Source organism: Amblyraja radiata, chromosome 17, assembly GCF_010909765.2.
Source record: "Amblyraja radiata isolate CabotCenter1 chromosome 17, sAmbRad1.1.pri, whole genome shotgun sequence".
Lineage (NCBI taxonomy): Eukaryota > Metazoa > Chordata > Chondrichthyes > Rajiformes > Rajidae > Amblyraja > Amblyraja radiata.
This window is the reverse complement of record NC_045972.1, coordinates 10,859,555-10,885,827: the sequence shown is the minus strand read 5'-3', so window position 1 is coordinate 10,885,827 and position 26,273 is coordinate 10,859,555. Positions and strand designations below refer to the sequence as shown.

The window sequence follows — 26,273 nt, the reverse complement described above, 5'->3', positions numbered from 1 at the left end:
TTATGCCACCAATTGAGGTGAGTGTTTTGCAGGATACATACAGGATATTTGATAGACAAATTTGGAACATTAGCTCATTCCATGCTAATGCTATCATGTCCTCAGCGGTTTATGGGAAGCACTTTGCAGGATCTAACAAGTTGGATGCGTCTTTGCTATGTCCAGTGCTTATCTCTAAGTCTCTTGATGCTGGATGTTTGTCGAGTTTTACTCCTATTATGTTTCATGTAATAGTTTTCTATGCTATTTCAAAGAGCAATTTAGAGTAGAGTACATTTCTATGCGTGTAGCATCTCATGCAGGTCAGATAGTTAAGGTCAACAGAAAACCGTGAGCCTTGTGCCAATCAAATAGTTTCATGGACTATTAAAGGGCTTTCTCACGGTGCGACCTGAAGCAAGACTTAACAAGAGTTTAACATCGTGGGAACCTTCTGCGATAGCAGTACGGCATTCGTGGACCACCGAGGACCTCCGTGGCGCTAACGACAGGTAGTCGTGTAACTTTGTAAGGTCGGGAGAAAATTCAAACATTTTTGAATTTCTCCAAGAGTGACTTGAGCAGCGTTGCAACATTGTATGAACGCAGATGCCAGTGCGATATCCGTAATGACTCTTGCGGGTACCGTGGGAACTCCTGCGAACGGTAAACCCGGAAGCTTGACAGAGGGGACATAAGGTGAGTAAAAAAGGTGGTCTCAATATCGCCAAGGACATAAGGTGAGTAAAAAAGGTGGTCTCAATATCGCCAATGGACCATGTGTCCATCGAGGAGGTCCCACCTAATTGTCATTGTTTGAGACTCTTTTTCACAGTAAGACTTGCAGAGATGCCTCTCAGAAAAGCGCAAAGAAAGGGGTCAAAGAAAGTCAGAAAGTTTTTAGCCATGCAGGTAAATGAGGAGGAGACTCAGCAAGAGAGACAAGTGGAGAGGCAAGAGGAGATGCCAGAGATACCACTGCCTGTGGGCTCCTTGGAGCAGGGAGTGGGTGATCAAGGTGGATTTGAGATTGCCTCCCCAGTAGCTGTTGCCTCCCAAATAGGCTCAGCAGACGATAACATAAAGGGAAGATGGCAGAAGGTAAGGCCATATAACTTCAACAGGGAACAAGAGGGGGAACTGGTGGAGTGGTACCAATGCAATGAGATTCTCTATGACAAATCCAGAGAGGATTATAGAAATAGGGAGAGAAAGCGCAACCTGCTGGAGACGAAGGCTGCGGAGTATCCCGGGTGCTCATGTGAGTGGTGATGTGATGCTCATGTTGGTGGCTCCACATTTTATTATATCCTGAAGTGTGATAAAGCTTTTACCTCAGCATTTTGATTGTCATTGCTTGTTTACCTCACTGCTAAATAAATTTATTTTTTACTATCAGCTTGATGTCTGCAAATCGTCATTAATACATCACTACAAGATGAATGTCTCTAATGTTATAATCCCTCTCATGCTGAAACACAAAATACCTTAATGGAGGTGATATAATCACATTTTCACTCATTTACATTTTTGAGTGTGCAGGACCCTGAAATGTTCAGCTATTTAAACGTGTTCTTCACCTCTTGGTAGAAAATGAAATAAGACAATCAGCACGGTAAATGTGATACAAAGTCTTTATTCCTATTTGACAATATAAGAAGACGAATTCTGTCACATAGTGAGAGGAGATGCATCACACAAAACATTTGTCTGTAAAAGGGCCTCGCAAACACGAAATACAACAAATGAGGCACGCGAGATTATTTAAAACACATTATATCCATCAACCTCCGCTACAAGCGTGAACTCAGGCATTTAAAGGGACAATGCAATGTTCTAAACGGCAAGTTTTGCGGACGAACATCTTATAGGAAGCACTTTTCAGAGGACAACACTAGGAAGTCAGGTTATAACATGCAGTAGTGTTCCTGTGGTCGGCTACCCATCAATATAGCTGTCCTGCCACGGCACACTCCCCAATTGTGAATTGTAGTAAGCGCAGAGATGGTCTCTTTGCTCTTTCACACTGGATGTGCCCGAGCTACCTTTCAAACGCTGCAGTGAGACCATTTTCAACTTGTTCGCACCACTTCTCCAAGCACCTAGTGTTACTTCCCCTGTGTCACTGTCCACTATGTCACCGTCCTGGATGGATGTTGCTGATCCATCAGCTGCACCTCTCATTCAGATCAGGTTGTGCAGAACACATGGTGCATATACTATACTCTCCACATTCTTGGGCCTCTGCTCCATTGTCTTGAACAAGCATCTAAATCTGTTTGCCAAGATGCCAAAATAATTTTCTACTACCCTCCTGGCCCTTGACAGTCTGTAATTGAAGATCCTCTGTTCCCTAGTTAGATTCCTCTGTGGATATGGCTTCATAATCCAGGGCCGTAGTGCAAAGGCTTCATCAGCAACCATCGCATATGGGATGTCCGGGCTGTCTTCTCCTGACAGAGGTTCTGGATCAGGCATGCCTGCTGTTCCACCTTCCATTTTCTTTCCAAGCCAGGTTTCTTTCCGAATCCGGCCATCACCAACACTTCCAGGTGTGTCCACATCCACATACAGGAAGTTGTAGTTATAATCAACCACCGCCATGAGTACGATTGAGTGGAATTTCTTGTAATTGAAATAATTTGAGCCAATAATTTGAGGTGGTTTACGAATTGCCACATGCTTGCCATCCAAAGCCCCACATGTGTGAGCAAAGTTCCACCTGTTTTTAAACCCCAGTGCAACTCTCTTCCATGCATCTGGTGTACTGGGGCATTCCATCACTTCAGCTGAATAAAATTGGATGATCGCCTCACAGGTTTCTCGGACAATACCACAGATGCTGTTGGTGGCGACAAGAAAGTTGTAAGACAGACTTTTATAAGAATCGCCTGAGGCCAAGTAGCGGAGGGTGATTGCTATGCGCAACCCTGGTTCCTGTGCCTTTCTCATTACAGTGTCGGTCTTCTTCAGCAGAGGTCCCAAATTATTCTTTAACTCATTAAAGAGCTCGGGTGAAATTCTGACAAAGTTTTTGAATGCACTTTTATCCTCTTCGCACAGCACATTAAGCAGTTGCTCATATTGTCCAAATTGAGGTCTCCGTTGAAACTTGGGCTTAACCCAGTGAGACTTCCTCTTAATTCTCTTTTTAATTAATCTCACCCTTCTGCCTTCACGCAAGCGTTTTCGATGCACATGTTGCGCTAATGCATACAGCACGTCAATGAAAATAACAACCAGCCTGTACTCGAACCAACTTTGTATAGGCATCAAATGAGCCAATTCTACGAACGGAGGATATTTATATAGTGTGTGAAAAAAAGTGACATCATTTGTGCCACGTGATTAACTACACTACAGTCCACGATGTTCATTCATGATTAACGGGAAAGATCGGGAGACGGACAAGTCACTCGCACAAATGACAGAATTGCCGAGTACCGTGGGAACTCATTATCTACCCCCCGTTATATCGTGCGGAACTCGTGCTGGACCACGACCACTTCACTCTTGTGACATCTTGCGTCAGGTCGCACAGTTTTTAGCTCTAGTTTATTTAATTCACCAAAATAATTTTCCCAGCTGCAATGGGGTGGATTTAAACTAATATTTTCTAATATTTAATGTAGATTGATCAATTAATGTGTAGGAAGGAACTGCAGATGCTCGTCTAAACCGAAGTAGACGCAAAAAGCTGAATAAAGGTCTTGGCCTGAGATGCTGTCTGACCCGCTGAGTTACTCCAGCTTTTTGTGTCTATGATCAATTAATGGTTCAGCAATTTAACCACTGTTCTCTTGCATCCTGCTATCAGCATTATGTCTAAAAAACAATGTCTGCAACAGATATCTCAGCCAGTTATGGTTACATATGTATCTTCATTTCTATATTTTACTCTCAGCACAATGCGATGCTTTGACCAATACTTTACTGTTTAAATTGTTTCAATATAAAATCATTATTACCCTTGGGCATCATCTACATTCATGTGATTACTAGGGTAGACTTTTAGTTATCTTAGACATTGTATATTATGAGGTTGTAATGCATAACATCACAATTTATATTTGAAACATATGTAGAAATTGTAAAAGGAATATGCTTCAATTTCCAAAAATATTTTCTGCTGATCAGTCTGTCGTCTTATTCCATGGTCTGGCAGTTACCAGCAGTCCTTGCAGACTGGCACAGACAATTTTTCTCCTCACTCTGACAATTTGCTTCACAACATGTTCTGAAGTTAAATTTCTGAATGAAGTCAATAATTAAGCCCACGTTGCAGAATCTGAAGCTGAAGCTGCAACAAGGAGTGTTGTCAAATGATTAGGGATAAAATTGAAGATTTTTCAATCATACTTCATAGAACTATTACTTCCTTAGCATGGAGTAGAATAGGATTGGTCAACAATGATAAAATTATTTACAGCGACGTCAGCTGCTGGCTGCAAGATAATGCCGTGGAGATAAATGGCAAATATTTGACCCATTAGTCTTCTCGGTTGACAGAAAGCACTTTTGTTGAGGTAAATGCATGGTCAAAACCTTTCCATTGACCTTTTGTGATAATTATGAAGGGCATCTGATAAAATTGCCTGTAGATTTTACTGGTATTTCATAAAGCTACAACTTTGGGGGAGTGTGAAATGAAATTCAATTGCACAACACTTTTTTTATTTCAGTGTTGTGCAAAAACGATTTCTGGATTTTCCAGAAACTCAATTGGAAATGTCTTGGTATAAATTGCCCATGAACAACAAATGAAATTTCTACGTCACTGTCGCATACAGGATGATGTTATAAACTATGTACTGCTCTGTTTGAGCCATGCACTTCAGTAAAATACTCAGGATCTGTTGGGCAATGCCAGGACAGCCATGTTTTGGGACCCTGTACAGTGTGACACATACTTATTTTGACCATCGGCCATCAAAACCATTCATACCCACCCACTACCACACATCGACATAGAACATAGATCATCACAGTATAGGAGGAACAAGCCCTTCGGCCCACAATATCTGTGCCGAGCATGATGCCTAGACTAACTCTTATCTGCTTGCATATAATCCCTATTCCTTCACTATTGGCATATTCATGTGCGTATCCTGACCACTTTAATGAAAACCGTACCACGATTCCATACTAGACTTGGGTTTCAATCCCAAGATAGCTTCACCTCCTGACTCTACGGTTTTATAATTTCTCTAATTTTCATCTCATTTCCTCACCTTCCCACTCACCCCCCACACACACACACACACACCTCACAGAGGCCGCCAAGGCTGAAACAACCAGGTAGGTGGTGGTGATGGGGGTTTCACAACCAAGATAGTCATTAGTCTTCTGCTTTGTGCACTCAAAATTCAGGTAAAAGACAGTTCCTTCACTTTCATCACTTTCATCACTCCCTGACGAAGTCAATGCGTTTTACGCACGCTTTGACAGGGAGAATACTGATGTGCCTTTCCGATCCCCCATTCGCTGTGATGGCATTTCAGTCTCAGTCACAGAGGCCGACGTCAGGAAATCCTTCAGAGGGGTGAACCCCCCGAAAAGCACCTGGTCCTGACGGTATACCCGGTCGTGTTCTAAAAACCTGTGCGGACCAACTGGCGGGAGTTTTTACGGACATTTTCAACCTCTCACTTCTGAGGTCTGAGGTCCCCACCTGCTTTAAAAGGGCATCAATTATACTGGTGCCCAAGAAGAGTAAGGTGACATGCCTCAATGACTATCGACCAGTGGCACTAACGCCGGTGGTGATGAAGTACTTTGAGAGGCTGATCATGGAGCAAATCAACTCCTACCTCGACAAAAACCTGGACCCACTGCAGTTCGCTTACCGCCACAACAGATCAACGGTGGATGCGATCTCGCTGGCCCTCCACTCCGCACTGGACCACTTGGACAACAAAAACTCATATGTCAGGCTGTTATTCATCGATTACAGCTCGGCATTTAACACAATCATCCCCTCCAAACTGGTTACCAAACTCGCAGAACTGGGTCTCTGCGCATCCCTCTGCAACTGGATCCTCGACTTCCTCGTCCACAGACCACAGTCTGTTCGTATTGGTGGAAATGTGTCAGCCTCGATAACAATCATCACGGGAGCACCTCAAGGCTGCGTGCTCAGCCCCCTGCTGTACTCACTCTATACCCATGACTGCGTAGCCAACCACAGTGCGAACTCCATCATCAAGTTCGCTGACGACACCACTGTTGTGGGGCGTATCACTGATGGGGATGAGTCAGAATATAGAAGGGAGATCGAGCAACTGTCCATATGGTGCCAGCGCAATAACCTGGCCCTCAACACCAGCAAAACCAAGGAACTGATTGTGGACTTTGGAAAGAGTAGGAGGGGGACCCACAGCCCCATTTATATCAACGGGTCGATGGTTGAAAGGGTCAAGAACTTCAAATTCCTGGGCGTGCACATCTCTGAAGATCTTTCCTGGTCCGCGAATACTAACGTAATTATCACAAAAGGTCATCAGCGCCTCTACTTCCTGAGAAGATTACGGAGAGTCGGTTTGTCTAGGAAGTCTCTCTCTAACTTCTACAGGTGCACAGTAGAGAGCATGCTGACCGGTTGCATCGTGGCTTGGTTCGGCAATTTGAGCGCCCTGGAGAGGAAAAGACTACAAAAAGTAGTAAACACTGCCCAGTCCATCATCGGCTCTGACCTTCCTTCCATCGAGGGGATTTATCGCAGTCGCTGCCTCAAAAAGGCTGGCAGTATCATCAAAGACCCCCACCATCCTGGCCACACACTCATATCCCTGCTACCTTCAGGTAGAAGGTACAGGAGCCTGAAGACTGCAACAACCAGGTTCAGGAATAGCTACTTCCCCACAGCCATCAGGCTATTAAACCTGGCTCGGACAAAACTCTGATTATTAATAACCACTTTCTGCTATTTGCACTTGATCAGTTTATTTATTCATGTGTGTATATATTTATATCATGGTATATGGACACATTTATCTGTTTTGTAGTAAATGCCTACTATTTCTGTGTGCTTAAGCAAAGCAAGAATTTCATTGTCCTATACAGGGACACATGAGAATAAACTCACTTGACTTGACTTCTTTTGTCACACAATACGTTTGACTCTATACTTCTACCTAGAACTGGATCAGCTTTTCCTCTTTTTTTCTCTCTCTATTCTATGTCCATTCCATGATGGCATGTAATTTGGGTCCACCACAGATCCAATTCCCAGTGCAAACTAGAGACAAACACGTCAGTAATGACATTTATAAGTAATTTAGACAAGTACATGCATAGGAAAGGTTTAGAGAGATATGGACCAGATTCTGGTAAGTAGAAATGGCTTAGATGGGGCATCTTATTCAGCATGGATGAGTCAGGCTGAAGCACCAGCTCTATAATGCTGTGCCTTTGTTGTACCTAAACCCTCATCTCAGTTAGTCTTGTCCCAATGTTACACCTTGCATCCTTTTGGCTTCCTACTCAAGTTGAGTCAATCCTCAGCACAAATGTGAAAATGTTCAACCTATTATTCCATTCCCAAATCAAGGTAACTTCAACATCGTCAAGTTGTGGTACACTGACAATACTTGTATTGGCTTGCAGTTGGATGTCAAGCTCCAAGTCAATATTAACTCATTTGATGAAGTTTGTGCGGTATGGACTTGTGTTCTACAAAATTTGTTTTCTACAAAATAAAAGTCATACACCAACACCACTCACTGACAATGAACGCTCATGACGAGACCTTGGAAATTCTGATCACTTACCATATCTCGGTAGCCAACTCTCAGCAAAGATGGACATCAAAAATGAAATTCACCACAGTTCCAGTCTGAGAAAACAAAGGTTTGACGATCAGGACCCCAGCCTGGTACAGAACTCTCGGTCTACTAGGACCACTGATCATACCATCTTATAAATCTCAGAAAATGATTGCCTGCAGTAGGCACTTCAGAGCATTGGAATGGTGCCATCATGGTTGTCCTCCAAATTAACTGGCATGGTAAATCAGCCAACATCAGCATTCTCTGTTAGGCTGACAATCCTCTCATTGCGGCTCTCATCACACTCCATCATCACAAATTTGTGGGGTATCTGCATGCCCAATATCACATGTCCAGAACTCCATTCTACTTTGAACTCTTTCACAGCAAGAAATTGCCAGGATGACAAAGGAAATGAGTCGCGGCTTCTCAAAACTTCCTTGACAAAATTTCACGTTCTCGAAGCGCAGTGCAAATTCCTGGCTAATGCCCAACCAAAATGGTGAAGCATCTGGGATGGCACAGAATCTCAGCTGTTCAGGAGAGTGCAAAAGCTATGTGAAAACTGTGGAAGGAGTACATCTCCTCCCTCATTACATCCCATCCGCGCTGATGAACACAACCTCTCATGCCTTCTCGAGTTGGCAGATCCCATTTAGGCCTCATCAGCCACCTCAGAACTTGAGGAATCGGAGAGGAAACACGTTGTCCATAATCCTAAGAGGCTTCCTAAGATAAATGATATAACAATATGTTAATATATGTTTTAAAATATTATAAGGTAGTTTTAAGTTCGTCTGAATAAGGGTCTCGACCCGAAATGTCACTCATTCCTTCTCTTCAGAGTTGTTACTTGAACCGCTGAGTTACTCCAGCATTTTGTGTCTATCTTCGGGGTAAACCAGCATCTGCAGTTCCTTCCCACATATTTAAATTATCGCTGCCTGTTTGTATCAATTAATTTCTAAAATGTATTTAGATATATAAGAATATGATTATTTTAGCAGTTAAATGGTTTTACTTCACTGTTTTCTACAGAGATGACTGAAATATACTTGCTTGAACTACTTAAATGTTTCAACATGACGTTTCTATTAGTTCTGATACCTGATCTGATCTTAATGTTACAGTGAGTGATAAATGGATAGATAATCCTGGCTGTCTACAGAGATTGATGGCTAGATTGATTGATCGCCTAATCATTTGAGGAAATGGGCCTGAAAATGAATGCAACTCTGCCCTTGGCTTTCAGGGAAAATTGCAAAGTTACAGGGTAATGTGCTAAGACAAGATTTCATTTATGGTTAATATGTAGTCATTGGATCCTGTGCAATCGTCAAATGATTAAAAAAAAGAAAATCAAGTTATATTGCTTACATATAATTTCCAAATTGATACTTTTTGCTTGAGGAGATCTAATGAATTTTTTTACATGGAATTTGTTGAGGTAGGGAAGAGTACGGGTCACTGATTTGTCCTTTCACACGCTCTGTCATTTCTGAAGTGCTATTGAGTGGTGAAACCCTGAAGGAACAAATTATATTCAGTTTGATTTTAAATGTAATGATTTGTTGCTGAATAAGTTTTGGGTTAAAATCAATTTCCAGTTGTTATGTTCAAAACAAATAGCTAATTTAAATGAAATAGCTCTAATCTAGACACTTGTGAAAATAATGTTTCATGTGGTCCAGGTGGCACAGAATATTAGTGTAGTAATATTTTACTGCTTGCATTGACTGGAAGGAGGATTTAGTCAAGCCTGTATAGTCTGCAGTAGTAAGAGCACCTTCCCTGAAATATGGGCGATAGAGGATGGATTAGAAGATGAGAGAAGAATAGAAAAATTAATAGGAAGGAACTGCCGATATTGGTTTACACCGAAGATAGACCCAAAATGCTGGAGTAACCCAGCGGGTCAGGCAGCATCTCTGGAGAGAAGGAAAAATGAGGTCTGAAGAAGGGTCTTAACCCAAAATATCAATTATTCATTTTCTCCTGGTGCTGGCATTTTACCAGCATTTTGTGTCTATCTTCAAAAGAAAAACAAACCCGTGTCTTCTTAGTGTACCTTCTCCCTTTTAGTTTAGTTCTGATAATTTACAAAGGAAAGCCATAAATATAGTATGCATCCAATTTTAAGGAAGAATGGAGGCGACTGTAACTGTACGGAAACTGAGTTTGATTGGATCAAATATTTTGACGTAAATGAGGGGTGTTATGGGAATATTATATGTGTTGTGTATGTGGTCTTTGAAAGAGATTTTTACAAAGTACCATAAAATTAACTTAATAACATTTAAACCTGTTAGGATTAAAGAAGAGTAATTGGTAAACTAAATAAAGAATTGACAGTGAAGTGAAAAGTTATTCGTCATGGTGTATGTTTTTTTTTGTGAGAGAGTATATGTAGTTATGTTGACTAGTGGTCAGTAATGACCCACAATTGGGTATTAGAACATTAATTTCAGTGTTTGCTGATGATACAAAACTATGAAACTAGAAAGACTTGAGGAGGACACAGTAGTGAAATAGACAGATGCACAGTAGTTGACATTTAATCAGGATAGTGTGAAGTATGGATATTGTCGGAGGATGTCCATGCGCATGTTACATTAGCAGATAGGGTGTGCCCTATTCTCTCCCCTCTCCCTCCCCACTCCTTGCAATTGTCATTTAGCTTCTGACCAAGCTTTACCTATCTGCCCTGGACACGTGCACCATAGAATATCGGAGCCTTCCTTGCAGGAATGCTTCCTTCAGAGAGACTGGGCATAAAATTGATTGTACGTTGAGCGACCTGGTCTAAAACTTTCAGTTCTGAGTGCCACACTTTAGAGTGGAGAGCAGATATTTATCGGATGTGTGCCTGGGATAAGTGACTTCAAGTTATTTGTATAAGAAGGAACTGCAGATGCTGGAAAATCAATGGTAGACAAAAATGCTGAAGAAACTCAGCGGTTGAGGCAGCATCTTCAGACTGAAGAAGGGTCTCGACCCGAAACGCTGCCTATTTCCTTCGCTCCATCGATGCTGCCTCACCCGCTGATTTCTCCAGCATTTTTGTCTACCTTCAAGTTATTTGTAGATGCTAGAAAGTTGGATTTGCATTTCTAAAAGCAGAAGGAGTTGATGGTGATTTGAATCGTAAGTTTTGATATACAACATACAATGGAACTGTTTTGGTGGCAAAAGGGTCAGATGCAGACTTAAGGTGATTGACATTAGGAAACCTGTTTTTAATACAGCGAATTGTCATGATCTGGAAGGAACCTCTTTGAAAACATGACAAGTCTTTGGTACAGAATCACAAGAGTACGACTAATTGGGTAGCTCCACCAAAGAGCTATACCAGACACAATGGGTTCAACATCCTGCATTTGTGCTTTCTAATATGACAATGCTCGAGAACTCTACATCAACATTAACCAGATCCTTCAGAACAAAGCACTCATCAGTTAACTACTTCCCACATGCGATTGTGGTGAAAGGACTTAATGGTGGTTGTTGAAATTATCCCACCTTAGGATGGAGCCTTGCTGGCTGTCAAACATGTTCTGATGAAATGCCATTGACCTGAAACATTATTTTTTTCCTCAAATTATGCCTGACCTGCAGAGTACCTCAATAAAATTCTGCATTTATACACCATTTTGTGGTGTTTGTTGGTGCTTCAGTATGTCAGTAATCTCTTCAAACATTTCCACTCATTCAGGCTTGTTGACCCACTGCATAATAGCATCAAAGCCAATAATTCATCTGGACGGAAAACTGCAGATGTGCAACTATGTTGCCTGTGTGCTGCTTTGAAATTGGCAAAAATGGGTTTAAAATTCATCAGCCTTATAATGAGGTAAAATGTAGTTCAATTAAATCTTTGTCAGATTGCTATAATTAATAAAATTTCGTCTTTTGTTCAAGAAGTATGCTACAGTTATATATTGACCAAAGTACTCAAAATGACAAAATATAGAACATGTATGATGACAAAATTAATGACATACCTTCTTCAAGTTGAAAATGTAACCTTTACAAATACAGCCAGATGTTTGTGAATCTAACATGGCAATATATTCCTTCATTTATGTTCATACAATGTATATGTTGGTATTTAAGAAGTTAAATGTGTCAACCACAAATGTTAATTGAGGCCATTTATGTGTAAATGAGCCATGGAGTTTGTGCATTAATTCACAAATAATGATATCTTAATGAGTTCAGACAGTTCTAATGAGCATTATTTTACATACTTGCCATAAATATCATGTTTATCAGTATTTCTAATCACAGAACATTGTTATTTCCCCTAGTAATAAATAAATAGCATTTTCTAACGTGGCAATATCATGTTCAACTTTTGGTCATATTTTGTTGTGTACCTGTTTTTCCTGATATATTTACTTATAAATGGGAATGTGTTTTTTTTCTTCATTCGTGAGATTCATGAGTATTTGTTCTAAATGGATTGTGCAAATGTAAATGCAATTATTAAATTCTTTGGACACAGGGATATGATATAGATCATAAATGATTTTTTTTTCAGTACTGACCACTGAAACAACTGGAATCCAACATTGTTGCCAGTGAATTTCCCCATTCAATAATGCTTCATTCAGTGTTTGTAATGTTTAGGCTGCACTGTTTACTGACTTGAATGAGGATTATTGAACAAGTATTAGCAGGTTTGTTGCCTGAGTAGTATATTTTTCAATTTCTGAAGATAAATCTGTGTTTCCAATCACAGTTCTCATAAAAATTTGAATTGAAATTTTAACTCCATTTATTCTATCGCAAAATATATCTAGTGTATTTCCACTGCAGTATTATTCTCTACTTCCACGAAGCCTGAAACATTCATCCATGCTTTTAACATAAGACTTGATTATTCTAATGCCGTCCTGGCTTGCACTTGTATATCCCTACAGTAATAGCCATTTCCATTTCAGATGACCTTTAGTTTAGTTTATTGTCACATGTACAGTGAAAATTTATTGTGACGTGCTAACCAGTCAGCGGAAAGACAATAGATGATTACATTCGAGCCATTCACACTGTACAGATACATGATAAGGGAATGTTTAAGAAGGAACTGCAGATGCTGGTAAATCGAAGGTAGACAAAAATGCAGGAGAAACTCAGCGGGTGAGGCAGCATCTATGGAGCGAAGGAAATAGGCAACGTTTCGGGTCGAGACCCTTCTTCAGACAGTAATGTTTACTGCAAGATAAAGCCAGTAAAGTCTGATCAAGTTCGAGTTCAAGACGCCGAGGAGTGTTCACCCGACACCAGAGTTCCATCATCCCGGCAAGAGGGCCTGAAAACATCGGACTGGCTGCGGAGGCCACAAATAGGCCCCGAACTCGGGTGATTCACAGGGGAAGAGGACTTAACTTTTTGATGCCTTTCCCCACAGTGGAAAATTTTGATTCTGTTGTGGGGGACGTTCATGTTGAATTCTATAATGTGTTGTGTCATTTTTTCTTATTTTTAATTTTTTCTATGGATGTACGGAAACTTAATTATTTCTTTTATGTAAAGCACTTTGGTTTCAATCGCGAGTTGATTTAAACATGCTATATAAATAAAATGTACTTACTTACTAAGAAAGTTTATTGTCATGTGACCCAGATAGGACAATGAAATTCTTGCTTTGCTTCAGCACAACAGAATATTGTAGGCATAAATAAATACAGAACAGGTCAGTGTGTTCATATACCATTGAATATATATATATATACACACATAAATAAGCATATAAAGTGCAATAGGCTATTAAAGTTCAGATTTTTGTTTGAGTTGAGTTTAATAGTCTGATGGCTGTGGGGAAGTAGCTGTTCCTGAACCTGGATGTTGCAGATAGTCCAAGGGTCTCCAATGAGGTAGATAGTAGTTCAGGGCTGCTCTCTAGTTGTGATAGATCTCAAGACATGTTTCAGCAATGATTGCCAGAATTAGGATTTTTGGGTTTTTTCAGCAAAACAGTGAATGTGGGAAGCAAGGAAACCTCTTAAATCCAGCCATCAGGGCAAAGACCAGTAAAAAATATTTGGCCATTCTCAGCAATACATTATTTACTTTGCTTCAAATGATTCAAATGTTGGCAATGTTATGATACAACATGTTCTTGCTGGGAAAAGCCATCTAATAATGGTGCAGCAACAGTGTGTGAATATGTTTGTGCATGACCTTGCCATATTGGCTTGGGTTCAACAGGAGATGTAATGTCTGTTCTACCCAAGTGGGTGTCTGGTGTCTCCATCCAGAGTACACTGGTGGTACTGCAAAACTGCACACTATGCATTCATTACTCAATGAATATTTATGGATATGTTTGGAGCACACTTCAGCTGATTTTATAGTTCAAAATAAGATATTGATTGATCAATTTCTATATATGTGTTTAGTTTTCTGTCTATCCAGAAATCTGTTTACTTTTAATATGTCTGTACACGTCAGCAGGGAGCAACACCTAGCTTCACAATTGATAGGAGCAGAAATAGGCCATTTGGCCTATCAAGTCTACTCTGCCAATCAATCGTGGCTGATCTATCTTTCCCTCTCAACCACATTCTCCTGCCTTCTCCCCATAACCCCTGACACCTGCGCAAATCAAGAATCTATCCATCTAAGCTCTAAAAATATCCATTGACGGCCTCCACGAGCCTTTTGTGGCAATGAATTCCACAAATTCACCACCCACTGACTAAAACAATTCCAGGTCATCTCCTTTTTAAAGGTTCACTTTTATTCTGAGGCTGTGGTCTCTGGCACTAGACTCTCCCACAAGTGGAAACATCCTCTGTCCATCCACCCTATCCATGCCTTTCATCATTCATCGTTTCAATGAGGTGCCCCCTCATCCTTCTAAACTTCAGTGAGTACAGGCCCAATGCCGTCAAATGCTCATCATATGGCTTGCCATCTCCTTTGTCCCATTCTTAATATTGAAAGCATAATTCCCTAGTTTTATGATGATAATAAGCTTAATAAAATCCCAGAGCATCATATTAAGTGATAGCATATTTTGCAGAAAAATGGTAATGTCGTCTTGCTGCTTAATGGCAATGTTAAAAACTTGCTTTCCTTAGAATGGTTCCATTATTCTAAGTCCAGATGTAGCTAGAGAGATGGGTCAATATCACTGTATTAGCTTTGCTCAGTTGATTCAGTTCTGAGCCGGATTTGTTGGGGCTGTAGGATCAAATTTCACTCCAGAGTTTGAATGCATGAAACAGGTGACTCTATTGTCTTGTACTGAGGGAATTCTCAATTATCAGAGGAGCCTTCTTTTAATGAGATTTTCATCTAGAAACAAAATATTTTTAATAATATCATTTGTAATCTCAGGATGTTCTTTGTACCGCCTCCTGTGATGATGTCTCCCAGTTTTGTTGATTTGGCAATAATGATCCACTTTAACCAGAAAAGTACCTTCAAGAATTTCTGTAAAAAGGTATCTGTTTCTCATAGTGCAAGATTTGTCACCTCAAAGCTTGACGTGGAGGTTGTGAACACTATCTGCAGAAGCATAGATCACAAGGAAATAGTGCAGCATTTGGTCATGGGGGTGTTTCTTCTTGTGTAGACACGCTGTTCTCTGCATTTAGGTATATGTTCATTTTGTGATTCAGTTGAAGAGGAGTGTTACAAGGTGTGTTAGTTTTGCAGTAACATTATTTCTCAGCGGTCTGGAACATTAAGGTCTGTACCAAGTCTGCTGTGTAAATAATTTAATTGTACCGCTTTTCAAATATAGCATTAGCTCTTGAGATCGTGTCATTACAGTCACTTTTCAATTTTGATTTATGGAGGTATGGAGCAGCGAAGCAAGCCTCTGAGTCCATGCTGGCCATCAACATCCCGTTTACTATAATCTTACTCCAATACCATTTTTTAAACTCTGAAGAAGTCTGAAGTCTGTAGAAGGGTCTCGACCCGAAACGTCACCCATTCCTTCTCTCTAGAGATGCTGCCTGTCCCGCTGAGTTGCTCCAGCATTTTGTGTCTATCTTCCATTTTTTTAACTCCCTGCATTCTCTTCAACTCCCCCCAGATTCTACAATTATTCTACATACCAAGAGGCAATCTACAATAAATATATAATGAAATACTAATGTTGACCCAAATGACTTTTTTCCACCAAAACAACCACTGCTGAATTTGAATGTTGCTGGCAACATCCAGTGTAGAAGAATATCCCTACAGTACACACCAGTTGCAGAAATTCTCCAATGGGCCAGTGGCTATTGCGTTCCTACCCAGCGTTATCCAGATATAAGCGCACTCACCGAAGAAAGGCAGAGAGATTTAAAATGATAATATAATATATCAGGGAATGATGTAAATATTGGATTGGCCTCTTAATTGTGCCACATGGATTGGTGCTCGGGCTGCAAATTTTTACAGTTTGTTTGAATTATCTGCACGTGGGATAGAAGGTGGAGAGGAGATGCAAGAGACTGCAGATGCTGGTTTACAAAACAATACTGTACTGCAGGAACTCAGTGGGTCTGACAGTATCTCTGAAGGACATGGATAGGCGTTGTTTAGGGCCAAGACTTTTCTTCAGGTTGATTGTAGTGGGGGAAGAAAGGTTGGAAGAGAGATGGAGACAGAAAAAGCCAGGCAAGTGATAACAACATAAAGAAAGGTAGGAAAATCAGTTGTGAAGAGGGTATAAGGAAGGGAGTGAAGAGGATATGGGTTATGTGAGCAGGCAAAGATCTGACGGTTTGAGTAGTGTGCGAGAGAAAATGTGAAATTATAGCTAGAAACCTTCAAAATGATAGAGATCAAGAAATCTTATAAGGAATTGAGAAGAAATGTTTTACCCAAGTAATGTGGAGAATGTGGAGCTGTCTATTCTAGGTTGTGGCTGAACAAAATAGTACCGTTGAATTTAAGGGGAATCCACTGACTGATTTAGGTGAAGAAATACAGAAGGCAGGTTAAATGGAGCGTTAATGCTGATGTGGAATAATTAAGCCCAGTATTTCTTTACTGTATGCCCTATGTATTTTGCAGAAGGAATACCTGCCAGTGGAGGAGCAATTAAGTTAAAAAATGTTTAAGATAAAGTCCCACATAGGAGATTAGTGGGCAAAATTAAGGCACATGGTATTGGGGGTAGAGTGCTGACATGGATAGAAAATTGGTTGGCAGACAGGAAACAAAGAGTATGGATAAACGGGTCCCTTTCAGAATGGCAGGCAGTGGCTAGTTGGGTACCGCAAGGCTCGGTGCTGGAACTGCAGCTATTTACAATATATATTAATGATTTAGATGAAGGGATTACGTAACATTAGCAAATTTGCAGATGGCACAAAGCTGTATGGCAGTGTGAACTGTGAGGAGAATGCTATGAGAATGCAGGGTGACTTGGACAGGTTGGGTGAGTGGGCAGATGCATGGCAGATGCAGTTTAATGTGGATAAATGTGAGGTTAACCACTGATAGCAAAAACAAGAAGGCAGATTATTATCTAAATTGTGTCAAATTGGGAAAAGGGGAAGTACAACAGGATCTCGGGGTCCTTGTTCATCAGTCAATGAAAGTAAGCATGCGGGTACAGCAGGCAGTGAAGAAAGCGAATGGCATGTTGGGCTTTATGACAAGAGGAGTTGAGTATAGGAGGAAAGAGCTCCTTCTGCAGTTGTACAGGGCCCTAGTGAGACCACACCTGGAGTATTGTGTGTAGTTTTGGTCACCAAATTTGAGGAAGGACATTCTTGCTAATGAGGGAGTGCAGCGTAGGTTCACAAGGTTAATTCCCGGGATGGCGGGACTGTCATATGCTGAGAGAATGGAGTGGCTTGGCTTGTATACTCTGGAATTTAGAAGGATGTGAGGGGATCATTGAAACATATAAGATTATTAAGGGTTTGGACAAGTTAGAGGCAGGAAACATGTTGCTGATGTTGGGGGAAGTCCAGAACCAGGGGCCACAGTTTAAGAATAAGGGGTAAGCCATTTAGAACGGGGATGAGGAAACACTTTTTCCACACAGAGAGTTGTAAGTCTGTGGAATTCTCTGCCTCGAAGGGCAGTGGCAGGCCAGTTCTCTGGATACTCTCAAGAGAGAGCTAGATGGGGCTCTAGAAGATAGCGGAGTCAGGAGATATGGGGAGAAGGCCGGGACGGGGTACTGATTGTGGATGATCAGCCATGATCACATTGAATGGTGGTGCTGGCTTCAAGGGCCGAATGGCCTACTCCTGCACCTATTGTCTATTGTCTATAAGAGGCTAGGTCAAATGCAATATTTGAAATGTGGATATGCATTTTACACTGTTTTAAGATAAAATAGTCTTTTGAATGAATCCCAGATGTTGCTATATAGAATTGTACTACTTCCATTGATGCTACAGTCTATTCAGGAATGGATCTATGAAAATATTTAGTTTACTAAGTGCACCCATCAGATCTGTGCCTGGTGTTTTTCAAAAAGCGATCCATTTGGTCTTGTTCTCCTGCTCTTTTCCCATAATCCAGGACTCATGTTTTCACCTGTAATTAATCAAACCTACTCTTTGGTGAGAAGGGTTATTCTGAATCCGTATTGCTGATCCCACACGACAGTCCAGTCTAAATCCTAACCATTTGTTGCGTAAAGAATATTTTCTTCAAGTTTGTTACTGTGAAGGTTGATTTCTTGGAATCTTTCTGGGACCAAAAAGTGAGATAAGTGAGTTCAGCTAGTTTGTAACAATTCAGCCCAATTACTCAGTGCCAGTGCTTCTGTAGTCTTTTATCAACAAAAACCTATGTATCTATAAGACTCCCTTTAATTTGCTTTTTATAATTTTTTATTTGCTTTAACCTCCCTTATCTATAATGGATATCTATATATGTATCTCCTCCCATATTGTGGATTATGGCTTCACGGGATTGCATTGAGCCCACCATGTTGTCATGGACTCTGCTGGACTGACTGCTCTGCTCACACTGCCGACTCGCTTCCTCCGTGTATGAAATTGGTATGCACACTCAGATTGACCTATCCCAAATGACGACTGACCCTTCTTCAATATTGCTCTGGACCATATGTGTGGGGTTTCCCCTCTGCTCCCAATGCCTCAATAGTAAAGATATTGACAGAGCACTTGACTACACTGCCAATATCCTCCGATTGCAGGTGAAGGTGCAAATGTTATACTCTGCATTACAACTTTTTCGAACCATGTGATCTGATTTCAAACACTATAATCAAAATACCTGTAAGTCTTTTGCTCTGTGGACATGAGAACACTTGGTCTCCACCATCTTAATGAATCTGTTTGGCCTTAAAGTTATTTTCCCTGAAAATCATTTTATTTTGCTAATTAACCAGATGGTTTGCAGAAAATATTTCCTAATCTCAGTGGGTTAAACTAAATTTAACTAGATTTCCATTCATGCATGCGTATATTCACCTTCTCAAGCAGTTCACCACACAAATAAAATCCATTAAAAGCTCATTTGTAAGTATGTATATTCACAATTAATTTTAGTGCTGGCATTGCAAAGCATGCCCATGGGTGAAGCATTTCAATGCAAAATCTGTGTAGCTTTGCCTTCTTAAAGAAGTCTGTAAGTCTTAAAATATTCAGAAAATTAACTTGACAATTATTTGTTTCATGTCTATCAGTTTGTGAAGTGAATGAGTGAACAGATATATACGGATTTAAAGATTGTATTGGCAGCACGTGTTAGCTCTCAGCCTGCAACTGTTAGAATTTGATACTTTGAATAAACCTTTTGTTTAATTTGATAAAGTGCCAATGTATCCATAAATGTGGATGTGAGAGACACAGATACTGGAATCTGGAGGAGAAAATCTGCTTGAGTAATCTAGTGGGTTGGGCGACATCTGTGTGAGGGAGGGGGGAAGCAATTGTCAATGGGACAATTCCAGGGACCTGGAAAGCTGGTTGTGAACAATGAGGCAACATGAGCAGTAGGTAGAGGCTGGAAGTTGCAAAAGTTGCAAGTTGCGGGATTGCAGAGTGCTCTTTTTTTAATTTTTGTTCTTCTTGGCTTTTAAATATGTATTTCATTTCTGTCCTTCTCTTTCCTTTCTCCTTCTCTTTCATACTCTAATTGAAGCTGCTTATAGCCACAGCCTGGGAAGGTTGATCAAGTCTGGTGGACTGGGTTCAGCTAAGTTTTATTCTATATTGTCTTGGCTTCAATCTTGCAAGATCCTTGGTCCTCACAGCTTTCAGACAACCATGTCACATCCTGGCACTGTCCCAACCATATATCCAAAATTTACTGCACATGACTATCAGATCCCACGTTACATCTGAATAAGCACCTCCAACATTTCTCTAAAGAAAGATTTGATGCAAACTGTCATGTACAGTGCCAAAGGGGATCTGCTCGCATTTGCGCAAATTAATTATATCCCGAACTAAACACAGGGCATTTTTGTCCCCTCATTTAGCCAGCACTGTCTCCACTGGTGTTACTCAATTTTTCCCGTTTTTGCTCCATCACACCCTTATAGTGCTACTCCTCTTAAACAAGTTTAATTTCTAACTCTTCCCAGTTCCTATGAAAGGCATCATCCTGAAATACTGAATTTACTCTGTTTTTCACTCCAGAGAACCAGCCTGACCTAATGAGTATTTGCAGTTTTTTCTGTTTTTATTTGGTGTTATTATTTTAGTCGTGTTGTCGATGTTAGAAATATGCTTACCCTCTGCAACCTGTTCTATTTTTACCTTACTTTTACACAGTATCTATCAGACATCATCAAAATAAATTTATTACCAGATGTTTACACTTTTTCCTCTTTGCTTAGTTGAAGGTGCAGATTCTTCAGTCTTACATCAATGACTTAAGTGAACAAAACGATGTCCTGATGCAGGCAATGGAGGAGCTTGAAAGAGAAGCTAATCGAAGAGTAACTACTTTGGAAGTCGACCTGCAGGTGATCATTGTATTCTTCAAGACTATAGTTGTAGATCTTTTACTTTCCATGCGGTTTGATAATGGTGCAAAGGGATACAATTCAGAACATCATGCACAGACTGCTGTGGGTAAAATGGATACTTTAAGGGAGATCAAAGTTGCATTGTAAACTATTCACAAATTCATATTTCTCAAAATAAAATGAATTTTAATAGTGCATTTACGCTATGGATTTTAATACCTTTAGGCATTGTGCAGTCTTTCCTTTTTAAGTGTCTTTGGGCATTAACTGATTTTGTTACAAAAGGTATATTTATTGTCCAGATGTCTGTAAATGTCCACAACTGTTCTGGTATTGAAAATGCTGGGAGCAATTTTCTGTTTCCCATGCACTTCATAAGGACATTTTCCGTTACAAACCAGATAAAATGCCACAGAATGAATATACTGTAGCCATTTTATATATTCTCATTTCTTCTGTATGGATTATCTACATATTAGACTATACTTTGTTGAGAGAATGATCAAACAAATTTTAAATTCATTTATTTTATCTATGGTTGTCAGTCTGTTCACATATCACTCCTGTGTAATTGATGTAGGATAGACTTTGCAGGCTGTTTGCCCCAAAGGATCTATGTCTCTCTGTATGTTCCGCATGAATTTCATCCCTCCCTTCTTCCATCAAATCTTATCAATATATACTCCCATTTATTTTATTTTTTGCATTTATTCCAAAATGCATCCGTGCTTTCCCTTTTAACCACACCTTGTGGTTGTATTTTCCTCAGTTTAGCTGTTTTACAAGTATCAAATTTTCTCCTGTTGGATATTAATAATCATCTTAGGGATTCCAGCTCTGGTCCCTCTCAATGAATATAATGCAGAATTTTGAAAATAGCCCAAAGGTGAACAAAGGGACAAAAGTGTTGCGTGCTGCAGTGTGTGCTGGCCACTTGGTAGAACCAGTGCTGGCAAAAACATTTCCACTGCCTGACCATGAGGAACTTGCTCACCAGCAGCATCGGGAACTGATTATGGTACATTATAAGTATCTACTCCACCCTGCCAGATTTAAAAATCATTGGCAGTACATTTTGAGGGGTACGAAGTTGCATTTTGTAAAATACATTAATTGAATTTATACTCCAGAGCTGGCATGAATCCTGGCAGCTTGGCATATAGATAATAACAACTTACTCCTATTTATGGACTATAACATAATTATCCCAACAAAATTAATCTCCAAACTCCTTGTGCTAGGTCACCCCCCCCCCCCCCGGAAACGTCACCCATTCCTTTTCTCTAGAGATACTGCCTGTCCTACTGAGTTACTCCAGCATTTAGTATCTATCTTCAGTATAAATCAGCATCTGTAGTTCCTTCCTACACACCACTCGTCTATTTCAATGGATTAGCACTATTATGATTTTCCGATGGCAATAGAGTTACGACTGTAAGGGAATCCCTGATAGCAGGGTGAGCCCTGACTTCATGGACGATCGCACTTACATGGAATACAGTGCCAATACTCGGCAATAGACCTGAATGAATACGCCATGGTTGTTACCGACTTCGGAATGAAATGTGTGATGCGTATTCATGCAGGTCTATTGCCGAGTCCTTGATCATCGCCCAGACTATCAACTCCAAGCAATCCTGGTCATTCCTTTGCCTCCCCCTGACCAGCTCAACAGACCTCACCGCCAGAATTGTGCTTCAGTCACTGCCTTTACGCTGTAGGACACGTAGTAGTTTGGAAGTTACTTCTTCAAACTGGCCTTTTTGAAATCCCTGGCTATGTTAGAAACATTGTCTGGTGTTTTTTTACCATGGCATGCAGCACCTCCAGTGTTAGATGAACGCGAGCCGAGGGTGGGATGTAGACCACAGTCATGATGATGGAGAGGAATTCCTTCGGGTGTTCACACATCTGGGTGTTCCCCAACCAGAAGCTTCGAATGAACCAAAGTGTCCACAATATTCTGAGGACCAAATTTTGGGCGTTCAAGTCTAGTGACGTAGATTCATACATAAAGTCCAGGTATGACCTCGATAAGGCCATCAAAAAGGCTAAGAGGCACTTTAGCTCCAAATTGGACATGAATATTCCGCAGCTGTGGCAGAGATTACGCAGTGCACACGTAACATCCTACAAGTTGAATCCAAGAGGCAGCTGAAGTGGATGAGCTCGACGCTTTCTACGCAGGCTTCAAAAAGGAGAACACTGATGTGCCTTCTTGGGCCCCCGTAGCTCCCGATGGCATTATAATCTCAGTCACCAAGGTTGACATGAAAAGATCCTTCATGAGGGTGGACGATGGTTTTCCAAGTCGCATTCTGAAATCCTGTGTGGACCAACTGGCTGGAGAACAACATGGTGCCACCAAACTTGCTCTCAACGTCAGTTAGACCAAGGAGCTGATTGTTGGCTTTAGAAGAAGGCCGAAGGTTGAGGCGATTCAGTATGTCATGAATACCATCATTATTTTCTGCAGGTGTACAATGGAGAGCATGTTGCTGGTTGCATCAGAGCCCGGTTCGGTAACTTGAATGTCCAGGAATGAAGAGTATTACAAAAGTGGTGAACATTGCCCAGTCCATCACTGGCCTCCCCACCATTGAAAGAATCTATTGGAGGTGCTGCCTCAAGAAGACAGCTAACATCTTCAAGGACCCACACCACACCCTGGCCATGCTCTCATTTTACTCCTGCTATTGGGAAGAAGGTTCAGGAGTCTGAAAACCATGACCTCCAGATTCAGGAACAGCTTCTTTTCAACAACCATCAGGCTGTTGAACACTAGGAACGGCAACTAAACTCCAAACTGCGTTGGTTGGTCCAGGGGCTTCGAGCATTTTTTTTGCACCCATTCTTTCTAATTTATTGAACAATTTTTGTTTATTATGCTGTCTATGAGCAGTGTGAGCAGCAATAGAACAAATCTATTGTGCAGCTGTAAGTAAGATTTCCATTGTTCTGTTTTTGGCACATGTGACAATTAGACATCCTGGAGAGGAAAGTTTTTTCCAATGGTTGTTTTTAGAGTCCTCAGATAAAGTTGAGTAATATTCACCTGATTTAACAAAACATTTTAGGTGTTCTCTAAACAAAACGGTTTTCTTTGTGCTCCATTTCACTGATGGACTACTTATGGGCCTGTCCCACTTAGACACACACTGCGATGAATAGGAAGGTTGGCGCTGTAATTAAGACGGCTAGCACAGTGTACGGTAAGTCCTTTAAAAGAGGGGAGGATGGAGAAGGAGGGAGAAGTAGTGGGGACAACTGTTAAGAAGCCATACAACATTTAAGAAGCCAGAGATACACGGCTGTGAAGTTTGGCAGACATTTAACATTACCGGTCGGTATCCTTGTTTCTGAAAACTACTGCTTACGTTTTTTTTTGCCTCAATGAGTCAATGAAATTCACCGGTCAACACCAGTACAGCCTACGTGAACCTTCGACCTCCTGGCAACCCATTAGGACCTCATGGCGACCCACCTATGGATCGAGAATTCTCGCTACTCTCCATGGCGACTCCATTCTAGTCGCCGCTAATTTTTCATTATGTTGAAAAATTCTTGGCGACCATAATGAGGCCACGACTAGTTCCAAGAATGTGGGGACTCCTCACGACCATGAAGGTGACTCCCCGGCAACCACCAGCGAACATGTGGCGACCATGTGGCGACTGCAAAGTCTCCTGCAGTCACCTAAAAAGTCGCCTAAGTGGTACAGGCCCACAAGCGACCTGTTTTAGTCCCACTTACCTCATTTCCTTTATCTTTTCAGGAAACAACTCAATCCTCTTTAATATAATTATGAACTCCAGTTATAGTTTTCTTTCGTTAATTATATTCTATTTTATCTTAAATTTGTGCTCCTTAGTCCCTTTGGTGTTGTAAACCTTAAATCATGTCTTAATTTTCACAATGAAAATGATTGAAAAACAATGTAATAATGTCCAGAACATTTTAGAAAACACATTTTAGAAAATTTTAAATCTCATTGTTTGTTGAGACCAGTCCTTTGTGAGCAATTTCAATTTTTTTATTCATTCTATGAGGTAAAGAAACATTTGTACCATTTAGATGGTTGGTTTGAGATCAAAATGGAAACTAAAATGGAGAAGTGCGTCACTTATAATTGCTTTCCTCTGCTCATTAAACTGATAATGCTGGTGTAAAATGAAAGCAATGGGATTCCATAGAGCTATTTATCTTTGGTGTTGAGCAGTTGTATTTTACCCATCATTTTTGGATAAGGTTGTGCCTGCACAAGTGATCTTTTGATGGCATCAATTTTGCACATAACGACATCAGTGTTCTTAAAGTTCTGTTTCCTCATCTAACTGCTGAGATACTCATAGAGCTTAGGAGCCATCATTGGCAGCACTATTACTGGATGTCATTAGAGCCATGACTAGTTGCCCGGGTTCGATCAGCAACCTTGAAACAGGAGGCATCCATCTATGAAGAGTTACTTCCATAGCCCGAGACACTGCATCATACTTCGACTACTTGATGAGCACTATGTATTAAACTCTTGAGGTTTTAAACATACGTGAAATGTTATGGAAAGACACGGCTGTGTTCTTTGTCAAGATCGATGTCACCTTTGCGGGATCATTCTTTGTATCTGCAGCACATGTCTGTTATGTTGCTGTTTCTTTGACTTCCTGCAATATTGGAGAGAGAATTTCTCTGCAAATGCAGTACGTGGGTTATTTCATCTCAATTTTTTGGACGATTTAGAAGCAGCAGTAGCATTTGCCATCATTCTAGGGCTCCTGCAAGTGCAGGCAGCGATGTGCATGTTAATAACCCTAACCTTTCCTACAACAGAAAATGTTTCCACTCCTTCATTAATCAAGTAGTTGTAGATCATCATAAAACTGTCGCAGCTGCCAGTATCATGTTTGCAGGAAATACTTATGATACCTTCATCCTTGGGGAAACAATACTGCAGACATTTTCATCAGCCAATGCTGTCTGGAGAAATGAATCCTGGAGAACATGGCAGTCCACCATTTTATTGGCTCCAAAGACCAATTTTGCACTTTTACCAACACATAGTTGAAACTGATACAACAAAAGCCAGACAATTACTATAATCATAGATGAATTAACAATTGGGTTTCTAGAAATGATATTCTGTTGGCTATATCAATCCAAGGCCATCCTATAAAATGCATAATTGTGACACAGAAACATTGTATATGTGCAACATGCAGTATACATCCAGTCAACAGAAGACAACAGCTATGTTGAAGGAAGAGCAGTAGCCTGGAAAAGGGGGATGAGAAAGTAATTGGGGGAAGTTTTAGCTGAGCAGTACTGGCCTCCTTCCCAAGTAAAGCAAAGGATGAAGGGATTGATGCACAGGTTTGGGAGAAACTATTCTTATAGGAATCTGGCTTTATGGGCTCCCAATACAGACCATACAATTTATTCCACAGTATCATCCAGCATGCATAATAAACTTTATTTGCATGACAACATCTTCCTAATCTGTCACATCTAATGTAAAGAGTTATGACTACACAAGATAATTTTTTTTCAGATCAGTTGCACTCTGCAGGTTTAAACATTGTTTGAAGACTCGATTCTTTGGACTGAAGTTCAACATCAAT

General features: G+C 40.6%; 1 protein-coding gene across 3 annotated transcripts in view; it reads left to right on the top strand.

Moving 5' to 3' along the window:
* The window catches only part of pmfbp1 (polyamine modulated factor 1 binding protein 1), a 578,164-nt gene that overhangs the window by 39,897 nt on the left and 511,994 nt on the right, over positions 1-26,273 (top strand). For 2 of the 3 annotated variants that reach the window (XM_033035744.1, XM_033035743.1), the window contains exon 3: positions 20,527-20,655. The exons of the other annotated variant lie outside the window; for it this stretch is intronic. In XM_033035744.1, the coding sequence (XP_032891635.1) occupies positions 20,527-20,655 (129 nt within the window). The remainder of the gene's footprint in view (positions 1-20,526; positions 20,656-26,273) is intronic. 3 annotated transcript variants of the gene reach the window in all.